We start from the raw sequence: 12,844 nt of genomic DNA, 5'->3' as shown, positions 1-12,844 counted from the left end.
CAAAGGGAATCCTGACAATTTTCCCTATTAGTTTTTGTTTTTGAAGAGTTGTCCCAAATAAGCGGCTGCTCTGATTAACCGATGGCCCGATTAAGCAGAATCCACTGCTTATGCTCCTGCAAGGTTTTACTGTGGCATCTGTATCTTGGAAACACATGGTACTATCACAATCCTTGATGTGCCTCAGAAAACCATAAGCATTCACAGCACATGGAGAACATTCTGTGTTTTGTTACTGGCTGTTAAAAGTCTAAGTTCTTGCCAAATTCTTTTGCTAATCTATTGGCTTCACTTTTTGCAAACATAAAACCGTTTTCTCCAGTCATTCCTCAATCAGGTGACTCTCTTTGCAGGATTTTGGCCCCATAGCTGCTGATTGCTATCTGGGCCCATTCTTCATACTTGACAAAAGTTGACTACAAAATTTATCACTTGGGAATCATTCTTGGTAATCCTCAATCTTCAGATTATCATACGTACATTGAAACATACAGTGAAATGTGTCAGTTACATTAACAACCAACACACCCAAGGAGTAGCCTGCAAGTGTCACCACACATTCCCTAGCTAACATAGCATGATCACAATGATCGGAACAACACAGACCCTATGCTTCAGTAGCTAACCCTGCTACACCATGGAGGAGAAAGCTATGAACTAGTCTTCTAAAGGATCCTTTGCTGTTCTCGCTCATTTGGAACATTAAGGCATTTTCCATTGGCCCAACATTCCAGCTATGCACTCAACAGCCACTTTATTCAATACCTGCTCATTAACGAAAACATTTAATCAGACAATCGTGTGACAGCAACTCAATGCATAAAAGCAAGCAGACATGGTCAGGAGTTCAGATCAAACATCAGAATGGGGAAGAAATGTGATCGAAGTGACTTTGACTGTGGAATGATTGTTGGTGCCAGATGGGGTGATCTGAGACCTCAGAAACTGTTGATCTCCTGGGACTTTTACATCTAGAGTTTCCAAGGAAACAAAAAATAAAAATTCCAGTGAGCAGCAGTTCTGTGGGCAAGAAGCCTTTGTTAATAAGAGAGGTCAAAGGAGAACGGCCAGACTGGTTCAAGCTGGCGGGAAGGTGACAGTAACTGAAATAACCACGCGCTACAACAGTGGTGTGGAGAACAACTCTGAATGCACAACACGTTGAAGCTTGAAGCGGATGGCTATAGCAGAAGATTGTGAATATACATTCAGAGGCTACTTATAACATAGAGGTGGTACCTAATAAAGTGGCTAGAGTGTAGTGTTTCAATTGAAAATCCTGGGCCATTGAAAGCTGTGGTGGGGCAGAGTCCTTTTCTTCCACTCTTTTTCCCTCCGATGACAGCACTGAGAGCTCCTCAGCAGGCCAGTTGTCAGAGTTCAAGGCTGCACTGTTGGAAGAATGCCATGGTTGCCCAGCACTGGAACAAGCATTCGCCCGTATCTTACCTGAACTGTGGGAGGGAAAGTGGAATCCACACTGAAAGGTTAGTGGATAAAAGAGAAAGGCAGTGTAAATTTTAGATGGCAGCCACACTAACCTTTGCAAGACATAACAAATAACCTGATTTTGAATTGGGGTGGTGGAGCAAAGGGAGGTGAGTGATGAGTTTCTATGGTGGAGCAACTTTAAAAAAACTATATTTGAATTTGATCCAGGATTAAGACCAATCAAGTAAACCAAAAAAACACATACATCTCAGAATACCTCAACAATGGGATCATAAGATGCCCATTCATAACATGAAATAGAGCACAACTTGTTGGGAAGCTGGGGGAAGGGGGAAACAAATCAAAGATTATCTCGGGAGTGTCAAATTGTTACACTTTCACACACTTGGACTCTACAGGGGACAACGGTTGCGTGAATACAAAGTCAAGCTTCAGGGGCTTGTGGCACCAGAGTACATAGGCTGACTGCTGTGAACTCTTAGTACACATTGGCTGTGGACCAGAGTGATAGAGTCAGGAGTTCAAATGTCACTGTGGCAAGATTTGAAACTCAACGGCCTGAATCTGACAATACGCGGGGTAGTGCCAGGGAAGGCAGGCACGGGAGTTGTTCTATCAGTGATCTGTGCTGAAAAATTCACTTCTGAACAGAGTCAGCAGAAAGGCCACTGGCTGCAGTCTGGTATCACGACAGAACTTGTGTGTGTCCAGGACAAAGAAGTGGGCAGAAAAAAAATCTTTGCAGACACTAACCACCCTGCAAAATGCCTTTTCCAAAAGCCTTCCTCTGGAAAGCACTATAGGGCTATTAAAACAAAAACTTCATGCCATTTTATTCCATATTCATACTTTAACCTCTTAACTTAATTTTTTATAATTCTTTCTTTATAACGGTTGAGTGTTATTGACTGTAGTTGCAAGTCACAATACACCGCAGCAAACTCCTTATACATGTAAATATATATGGCAGATAAATTTGATCCTTCAATGTATGTAGGATTGTAATGTCCTGGAGCTAAATTTACCTCACATAAATAGCTTCATGGCAACTGCACTTCAACATTACTGAATGGCGAGAGAATGAGAGATCAAGACATGGTGAGAGAGGTTACATTTTACCTTGAGGCTTCCCGACGTGCTTTGTAGCCAATAAAATACGCTAGAAGAGAATCCAGTCAATTTGAACAAGCAAATTCCACCAAATAGCTATGAGATGGCATAAAATGAATACTAACAGGCCTGATATTAGGGGGTTCTTCTTTTCTCAGAGAGAATGGAACCTTTGGATTTCAATCACAAAATCATACAGGATAGAAGCGGGCTTGTCGGCCCATCAAGAACATGCCAACCAAACTACACCCATTTACAAATGTGTACCCTTTAATCCGAAAACCTCCGAAATCCGAATTCTTTTTGAGTGCTGACATGATGTCACAACTGGAAAATTCCACAAGGTGCTGGGAAGGTTCCAGGTGGTGCGCAGCTTTCTGCACACCACAGACACTTTTGAGAAGCAACTTCACATATGTAATGAAAAGAAGTTAAGAAAACTCTTTTAAAAAATTAAGCGAAAAATGAAGATCTCGATCGTGCATTGACAGCGTTGGAGTAAATATTTGCCGCTTAACGATACGCTGATCATAAAACAACTAAAGATCTATCACAATGAACTGGAAAATTGAAGGTAATGGTAAATATTCATCAGGGTGGTTGCAGAAATTTAAAAAGGCATGATATTAATTTTTTTAAGAATCTGCTATTCTAGCAGTAGTCTACAATGCTGAATGTTTTTATACCTTATGTAAGGCAGTAGCTTCCAGACCCATGACCACTACCACCTAGAAGGACAAGAACAGCAGATTCCTGGGAAATTCCCCTCCCAGTCACTCACTGCCCTGCCTTGGAAACATATCGCTATTCCTTCATTGTCGCTGGGTCAAAATCATTTGGAATTCCCTCTCTACCAGTACTGTGGGTGTACCTGCACCTCAGGGACTGTAGCAGTTCAAGCAGGCAGCTCATCACCACCTTCTCAAGGGCAACTAGGGATGGGCAATAAATGCTGGTGATGCTGGCAACACCCACATCCCGTAAATGAATAAATTTAAAAAAATAATGGCATTAAAGTTTTAAAGCATCACTGATGAAAATCTAACACCAGAACAAGCCTACAATGCTGACTGTTTGCATACCTCACACAAAACAAAAAAAAAGGTAAAATACAAACACAGTGTACCGTAACCATTTAATCAAAACACAGCATGGTAGATGGAGCCTGAAAGCCTGCCATTGTCTGTTGCTGTTTAGCTGATTCTCCCGATGCTGCTGTGCTGCTTTTGCTACCCTGCACACACTATATTTTCATTACATTAATGGTATGTAATCATCTGTGAGGAACAAGTGTAAGACAAAAACTGCTTACTGGTAGCAAATAAATTCCGAGTCAGAAATGATAGTGATGATCCCAAACTATCTCATTATATATTCCAAAATCTGAAAAAAATCCAGAATCCAAAACACTTCCAGCCCAAGCATTTCAGAAACAGGATACTCAACTTGTAGTTTTCCGACAACTCTCCCCAGATTCCCTTTCTCACTTATTCATCTTTAGAAGGAAGCAAGATTCCTGCCGCAAGTCCACACAGTCACAGGGACAGCAGGCAAACTGCACACAGACAGCACCAGAAGCCAGTACTGAACCTGGGTCATAGGCAACAGATCCACCGGTTATTCCACTTTGGATTTTGTTACCAGCTTAGTAAGCAAAGTCACCACTCTGGCTTCAAGAGGGAGTTGGACCAAAGACTCTCGCAAATCTCTCCTGATGTATCACAGAGAACATTCCAACTGGTTGCATCACCGTCTGGTATGGAGGGGCTACTGCTCAGAACCATAAGAAGCTGCAGAATGTTGTAAACTCAACCAGCTCCAACATGTTCATTAGCCTCCTCACCACTGAAGGCACTTTCGAAAGGCGATGCCTCAGAAAGGCAGCATCCATGATTAAGGACCTCCTCTACCCAGGACCCTCTTCTCGCTGCTACCATCAGAGTGAAGAATTTTAGGAACAGCTCCATGATCAGATTTCTGAATGGTCAATGAACCTCAATACAGGTTTCCCCCGCTATCCGCAGGTAGAGCACCCCTATGAAACGGTTTGTAAGCCGGAATGTCGTAAAGTGAAGAAGCAATTACCATGTACTAATATGGGAAAAATTTGTGAGCGTTTGCAGACCCAAAAAATAACCTACCAAATCATGCCAAATAACACATAAAACCTAAAATAACAGTAACATATAGTAAAAGCAGGAATGATCTGATAAATACACAGACTATATAAAGTAGAAATACTTTTCTGCGATCATTGCAGCACTGTCAACCGTAGCAAAAATTTCACGCAAACGCTCTTGGCAGATGCACTCTCTCCAGTAACCTTTAAGCTATGAAGCTGCCAAATCATACCAAATAACACGTAAAAATACACAGCCTTTATAAAGTAGAAATAATGTATGCCCAGTGTAGTTTCACTTACTGGAATCGGGAAGACAGTGAGCACACTGATGATGGTGTGTTAGGCTGAGTCACTGGAGGTTGGGCTGGTGGGAGGCAGAGGAGACTGGGGTGTCATCTCATTGTCGTCTGCTTCCATCAGGGCAGACAGGTCACCTTCTTCTATGTCTGCCTGCCTTGATCTCGAAGGTCGAGGTTCGTTGCCTGCTGTGGCTGATGTGGAAGGCTTGAAAAATGACAGTATGCTTGACTGCTTAGCCTCATGCACTTTTCTATCATACAGTTCTTTGTAAGCACTCAAACCATCCTGCAAATATGCCCTAAACCTATGTACCCTTTCAACATTGAAGTCATACTTTTCTGCAATCTTTGCAGCATTGTCAATCGCAGTGAAAATCTCACGCAATTGCTTCACATTCAGTTCCTGGACGTCTTCATTTTCAGGCCATTCGCTACTGCGTTCGGTTTCGACTGTTATCCTTTCCTCTTCATCATCTCTTCATCTGTCAGTTCTTGGTCATGGGATGTCAAAACCTCTTCAACATCATCTTCATCAACTTCCACAAGCCAAACTCACTTAGACCTTACTTCGTTCACCACGATCGAAACGCTTCATTATGTCTAGTTTTACACTAGATGTAACACCCTTACGAACTCTTTTAGGCTTTCCAAATACCTTAGAACTTATCTTGCTAACGGATGCACAAAATAAATTGACATAAAGCACAGATGCTCACAGGCACGTGTTTAAGCAATGGCAGCTAGAATGTAGTTCTGGGGGAGGAGCTTGGCTGCTCAGCGCGCGCTGCCTTTTCTCGTGCATTACCTTCTATCGCAACAGTGAAAACAGCTTCTGTAGGTGAGAAAAGGTAACTATAAAGTAGGTCATTCTTAACAGCGAGGTGTCGTGGAGCGAACGTTCGAAAAATGGGGAACACCTGTATTTTTGCACTGATTATTTAATTCCTTATATATGAAACTTCACTCAGAGAGTGGTGGGAGTGTGGAATGAGCTGCCATCTGATGTAAATGCGGACTCACTCTTAAGTTTTAAGAATAAATTGGATAGATACATGGATGGGAGAGGTCTGGAGGGTTATGGTGCGTGCAGGTCAATTTGACTAGCGGAATAAAGTTTTGGCACAAACTAGATGGGCCGAATGGCTTGTTTCCTGAACTGTAGTGTTCTGTGGTTCTATATACTGTATTTTACATTTTATGTAGTGCACTGTACTGCTGCCACAAAGCAACAGATTTCACAACATATGTCAGTAATAATAGATCTGACTCTAACCTTGATGCAACAAGACAGTGCTACACAAAGCAGGAATTGTTTAACTGAAAACGGCACGACCTGACTGGATTTGTTTCAGGTACCTGAAGGGCTCAGGATTTCCCAGATTGTTTTGTCCTGTTGGGATTGGTGCTGAAATTTCATCCCTGCCAGGAGATCACTTGGCAGGAGAAAAAGAAAAGGCACAAAGTCCAGTTCATCATTGGTAAAGGATCATTTTGATGCATAAGTCAATTTTCTCTTAATGAACTCTTCTCCACATTTGTGCTCTTGCGCCCAGCAGTTCTCGTGGCCCCCTACTCCCACGAAGGTACAAAACAATTGCCTGTATTTACTTTGGTTGTTTTGCAAGAGGATGCGATATTAGTAAATAGTATCTAAGACTCACATGGCATTGATTGGGTCGGCAATATGACGTCCTGCTCTTTCACCCCATTGAAGAGCAGCTCAGCACCACCTCTGCAATTAATCAGAAGAATAAATGAGTTAATTAAATAAAAGTCATTACATGTCTGAGAAAATCAGTTACTTCACGGTGTCTTTGAGGATAAGGATTCAGCAGCACTGGGGTATTGAAGAACCTTTTTAATACCTAGTGTCAAATCACACAATCCCACTTGAGAAGAGAATGGTCTTAATAATGTGTCACAATCCTTCTGTTCTAGCCCTGTAACTTCTGCAGCTCTAGGCAATGCCACCAGCATTTCAGCTTTCCATAGCAAGGCCAAAATTATGATGATATCTCTACAAACACGAACTACTGGAAGCACCCAGCGTCTTTGGAAATGAATGAACAGTCAACGTTCTTGACGCTGGGTCTCAGCCTGAAACAGCAACTCTTTATTCCTCTCCATAGATGCTGCCTGGCCTACTGAGTTCCTCCACCAGCATTTAGTGTGTGTTGCATCTGCAGAATCTCGTGCTTGTGGCCATAATGACATTGAATCTACAATCCTTTCTATTCCTAACTTGTTCTGCCATTTACTGGCTCACAGCTAAACTAAATCTCAACTCCACTGATCTGCTTTCAAATTCCTGCTGCAATTATTTGACAATGTTAGTTCTGAGACGCTCAGTTAAATCCAGTTGCCTTGTGGGTAAAAGAGCATCCATATTCGAGGGCAGGTAATTTTGTTCACCAAAAGCAAACTTAGGATATTTAATTTTATCTAAAACGGGATAGATTTGATATAGTATCCTTAAGGATTGCTTTTTTTTCTTTCTATCAGCCTTTTGAAATACATAGCTTTTTTAAAAACTAAACATCAATTACACCTCCATGCCTCTGGCATCCACCATTGAGCAATTTGGATATGGAGACCATCTGTAGTCATGCTGAGTTCACACAGTTGTATTTTGTTCTTCTTGCTCATGCACAAAATGTTTGCTCCCTCCTCGGGCTGTTGTGGGAATTAGTTTAGGGCCTGAAAGACTCAGTCGAGACGGACTGCACCAATACCACACGTACAGAGCTCTGTTTTGTGGGTCATAGTAAACACTTTCCTGAAGTTCATCTTAGAACGATGCAGCACGGCTGCTATTTAGAACTATAATTATGTCATTCTGTTTTTTTTCCAGTACTTGCTTTTCAAGCCTCACTCTCTGAACTTCACTGAGGAATCACTACTAAATCAAGAGGAGCGGGAACATACACCAGCAAATGGAGCAGTAGAGAGCTGACTGGAGCAGAAAGATCCAGCAATAGAATAGAACGTAGAACATTACAGCACTCGACAGGCCCTTCATCCTATATTGTTGTGCCAAACTAATTGTTAATCACAAGGTAAACTGCAGATGCTGTGGTCAAATCAAGACTCAGCAGGTTGGGCAGCATCTGTTGAAAGAAGCAGTCAACGTTTCGGGTCGAGACCCTTCGTCAGGACTAAAGAAGGAGGGTAGTCTCCAGCCTCTTGGTATGAACATCGAATTCTCCAACTTCCGGTAATTCCCTCCCTCTCCCTTCCCCCATCCCACCTTTACTCTGTCTCCTCTTCTAGCTGCCTATCACCTCCCATGACTCTGCCTTCTACTACCCATAGTGCTTTCCCCTTAGATTCCTTCTTCACCTCTCCTGCCTATCCCCTCCTTGCTTCCCCTCCCCCACCCCTTGATCTTTCCTCTGATTGGTTTTCCACCCTCAACCCACCTTCTTTATAAGGCCCCTGCACCCTCCTTCTTTAGTCCTGACGAAGGGTCTCGACCTGAAACGTTGACTGCTTCTTTCAATGGATGCTGCCCAACCTGCTGAGTTCATCCAGCTTTTTTGTACGTTTTAATTGTTAATCAAATTAAATTAATCCCTCATAATGTCCATATCCTTCCATTTCCTGTACATTCATGTGCCTGCCTAAGAGCCTACCGACTGCCTCTACTGCATCTGTCTCCTCCATCACCCCAGGCAGCACATTCCAGACACCCACCACTCTATGTGAAAATAGCAGCGCCTCTTTCACCTCAGGCGGCTGAGGAAGTTTGGCGTGAGTCCCCAAATCCTCAGGGCTTTCAACAAGTGCACCAGCAAAAGCATCCTGACTGGCTACATCACTGCCTGGTACGTGAACCACCCAGGGCACTGCAAAGAGTGGTGCACATCTGCAGGCGTGAACTCTCCTCTATTCAGCAGCAGGTGCGTAAAAAGGGCCCAGAGGACCATCGGGGACTCCAGCCACCCCAACCACAAACTGTTCCAGCTGCTTCTGTCTGGCAAACGATATCACAGCATTACGGTCAGGTCCAACAGGCTCTGTGACAGCTTCTTTCCCCAGCCCATGAGATTGATCAATACACATTGATCTGATTGCCTATCTGACTGTACAATGTATCTGACTGGTCATACGTATACACAAACAATTATGTACACAATCTTAGTGTCTGGGCAATACCCTCCCACATTTCCCTTCCTTATTGCTTGTACACTGCGACAGAGACGCAACATAAAGATTTTTAGCCCCTCATGTTCTGTGATGGATGTAAGAAATAAAATTCTAATTCTATAATTTCCCCTGCCCCACATTAAATGCACGTCCTTTGGTTTTAGACATTTTAAAGTTCAGGCCCTGGGAGACAGTGGATGTTTATTGTATCTGTGCCTCTCATAATCCCTCTTAAAAACCTCTATCAGGTCTCCCCTCAGCCTCCGCGGCTCCAGAGAAAAAAAACACAAGTTTGTCCACCCTCTCGTCACAGTACATGGCCTCTGATCCAGGGAGCATCCTGGTAAACCTCTTTTGTGCTTTCCCCAAAGCCTTCGCTGTACCAGCCTACCCACCATCAAGGGCACAAACTTTACTCAAAAGGTGCTGGCAAAAAGCCGGCAATACTATGAAGGATCCCACCCACCCTGCTCATGGGTTTGCTTGGTCCACTCCCATCAGTGAAGAGACTATGCAACACACACAACAGGACCACCAGAGTCAAAAATGATCAACATCTCCATCCATTAACCCATCTTACCCCAACAGCACCACTTTATCATTTCCTGACAGAATCATCTTATGTTCAGATACTCCTGTAACAGCCTCTCTTTACGTGCACACTATACAATCAGTCGTTGTATACAACTTAATCTTGTGTATTTATATTCATTGTGTTTTTTGATGCTACACCACAGTCAGAGTAAGAATTATTTTGCTCTTCTTTCCGCTTGTGTATTGACGAATGGCAATAAATAGTCTTGAATCCTTCCTATAATGCAGCAACCAGTTCTCCAGATGCGACCTAACTAAAGTTTAATAAAGCTGCAACATAACTTCCTGATTCTTGAACTCAGTTCTTCAGCTAATAAAGGCAAGTATACCATTAGCCCTTCTGAACCACCTTGTCTACCTGTGTAGCCACTTTCAAGCTATGACTCAGACCCTGAGATCCCTCTGCACTTCACCACTAAGAATCTTGCCATGAAGTCAAATGTAAAAGGATATAAGTGTTCTCTTCTTTTACATTTGATCTTCCAAAGTGCATCACTTCACATGTGGGCGAGTTAAACCCCAACTGCCATTTCTCTGTCCATATTTGCAACTGATCTATAGCCCAGTCTATCCTTTGGCAGTCTTCTACGCTCTCCAGAACACCCGCAATCATCACATTCTCTATAAATTTACTAACCTTTCCATTTATGTTTTCATCCTAGTAATTTATATACTCCATAGCAAAGAAAGCCCAGCAGCATCTCTACTTTTTGTGAAGGCTGAGGGAAGTCCATCTCTCACCCCCCCCCCCCCATCCTCATCACATTCTGCAGGGGTTGTATTGAGAGCATCCTGAGCAGCTGTATCACTGCCTGGTTCAGAAATTGAACCATCTCGGATCGCAAGACCCTGCAACGGATAGTGAGGTCAGCTGAGAAGATCATCAGGGTCTCTCTTCCTGCCATCACAGACATTTACACTACACGCTGCATCCGCAAAGGAAACAGCATTATGAAGGACCCCATGCACCCCTCATACAATCTCTTCTCCCTCCTGCCGTCTGGGAAAAGGCTCCGAAGCATTCGGGCTCTCACAACCAGACTATGTAACAGTTTCTTCCCCCAAGCTATCAGACTCCTCAATACCCGAAGCCTGGACTGACACCTTGCCCTACTGTCCTGTTTACTATTTATTGTAATGCCTGCACTTTTTTTGTGCACTTTCTGCAGTCCAGTGTAGGTCTGTAGACTAGCGTAGCTTTCTCTGTGTTGTATTTTTTTATTACGTAGTTCGGTCTAGTTTTTTGTACTGTGTCATGTAAACCACGGTCCTGAAAAACGTTGTCTTATTTTTACTATGCACTGTACCAGCAGTTATGGTCAAGATGACAATAAAAGTTGACTTGACTGTAATAAACTTATTAAATAGTTTGACAGTAATATCACATATGTAAAACAGATATTTGAGCACAGTTTTGCAGTGCAGCATTGACGTAGAACAGTTTGTCAATACCACTGACGAGTGCCAACCATGGCTCAGTTGCAGTAGAAAGTTGCATATTCAAGGCCCACTCCAGAGACCGCAGTGTAAGAATCTAATAGTGTAGTCGCTACATTGCCAAGATTGTTACCTTTTGGATGAGTTTTCATATATTATCTATATATCTTTCTGTGCCTTGTATATTGGGCAACATCTTGCCATTTTCTGAGCATTATACAAGACTAAGTCGCTAGTCAACCCAGCATGGATGGAAAGTGCGGAAGGAGCTGGCTAGATTTGAACCCAGGACCATTCGCCTCGAAGTCCAGTACTGAGGCCACTACACCACTGGCCAGCGTGAGTTTTAATACTGGGAACAAAATGCCTCTCACTAGTATACTAAAATATCCAATGCCGCTATTTTGAAGAACAGTGGAATCAACCCCTGTACTTACAACCCCTTGTTACTTAAATCAACATCACTAAAATAGATGACCCTTAAAATTTTGGCTTTGAGAGCTTGCCATACTACTTAAAAACAGTGATTGCATATCAACAGCACATCACGACAACCTGACACAAAATATACTTTTATGTTTACCATAGCATCATATTCATCCAACATTGAGGACCCCCAACATCCAAGCCATTGTTTCTTCTCACTGCTCCCATCAGCCAGGAGGTACAGAAGACTGAAGATCCAGACATCAAGGATCAACAACAGCTTCTTCCTCAATGCTGTCAGGTTCTTGAACCAATCTGAAAACCCCTAACACTACCTCAGACTATACTTCCCTTCACTAATGACATAATATTTATTTAATCATGTAAGTTAAGTATAATTCATGTTGATTAAAGTTTATGTTAACTCATATTTGTTAGGTACTGTGATGTAAAAAGCTAATTTTCAAGGCATTTATATCTTAGGTTTGCACGGTCATGATAATAACTAGTAACTCTGTCCCTGCTTTTTATCATCGTAGAAACCAGTTCACAACCTGCTCTCAGCATCTCTCGCCCCGGCACCGAGACCAAACTAAAAGTCTACAGGTAAGTGTTCAGCACTTCGTGGTCAGAATAGCGACCAGTCGCTGACCTCAGCCTTGCTCTACATTCGAACCGTACAATCACGCTGAGCGAAATATCAAATCTAAAGCAACAACTACAAACCGGACCGGCCACGATTCTGATCCCAATGAGAAACCCCACTCCCGGCCCGCCCATCCCACCCCTTGACCGGTCGGAGACCCCGACACCCGCATCCGAAACCCAGACAACATCGGGAAGGGCAGGAGAGAGAGAGAAAGCCCGACACACAGAAAGCTTCTAACTTTACGCCCGGAAACAAACCTGAACTCCAGATGGACACCGATGGGCGCCGCCATGCTGCTCCCATGAACCCGGAAGTTGATGTACTGCAACCCGGAAGTGGTGCTGGAAACGAATACAAATTGCTGGGGGAGCTCAGCCTGTCAGGTAGTACCTACGGAAATGAATAAACGGTTGATGTTACGGGCCGAGACCCTTCATTAGTGATGTGGGCAGAAGCCTCTCAAGAGCAGGTGGTCAGCTGCATAGGGTGCGGCGAGTATATTACTGATGTTTGGCAGACTCACTGTCCAGGAGTCGCTAAAACCTTCCCTGTTATGAACCCTGACTGCCTTCCTGCCCTTGGGGTTCTTGGCAGTCATCTAGGTGGGGC

The 12,844-nt window shown here is 43.3% G+C and overlaps 1 protein-coding gene across 1 annotated transcript in view; it reads right to left on the bottom strand.

Moving 5' to 3' along the window:
• Positions 1–12,553, bottom strand: part of LOC132407347 (procollagen galactosyltransferase 2-like) — a 293,400-nt gene extending 280,847 nt beyond the window's left edge. The window contains exons 1-2 of the mRNA XM_059993706.1: positions 12,493–12,553; positions 6,645–6,715 (exon numbers count right to left, since the gene is read on the bottom strand). Coding sequence (XP_059849689.1) covers positions 6,645–6,715; positions 12,493–12,527 — 106 coding nt within the window. The 5' untranslated portion in view covers positions 12,528–12,553. The remainder of the gene's footprint in view (positions 1–6,644; positions 6,716–12,492) is intronic.
• Positions 12,554–12,844: the final 291 nt, after the last annotated feature.

This window comes from Hypanus sabinus, chromosome 18 (genome assembly GCF_030144855.1).
Source record: "Hypanus sabinus isolate sHypSab1 chromosome 18, sHypSab1.hap1, whole genome shotgun sequence".
Taxonomy (NCBI): Eukaryota; Metazoa; Chordata; class Chondrichthyes; order Myliobatiformes; family Dasyatidae; genus Hypanus; species Hypanus sabinus.
This window is presented reverse-complemented; position numbering and strand designations above follow the sequence as displayed.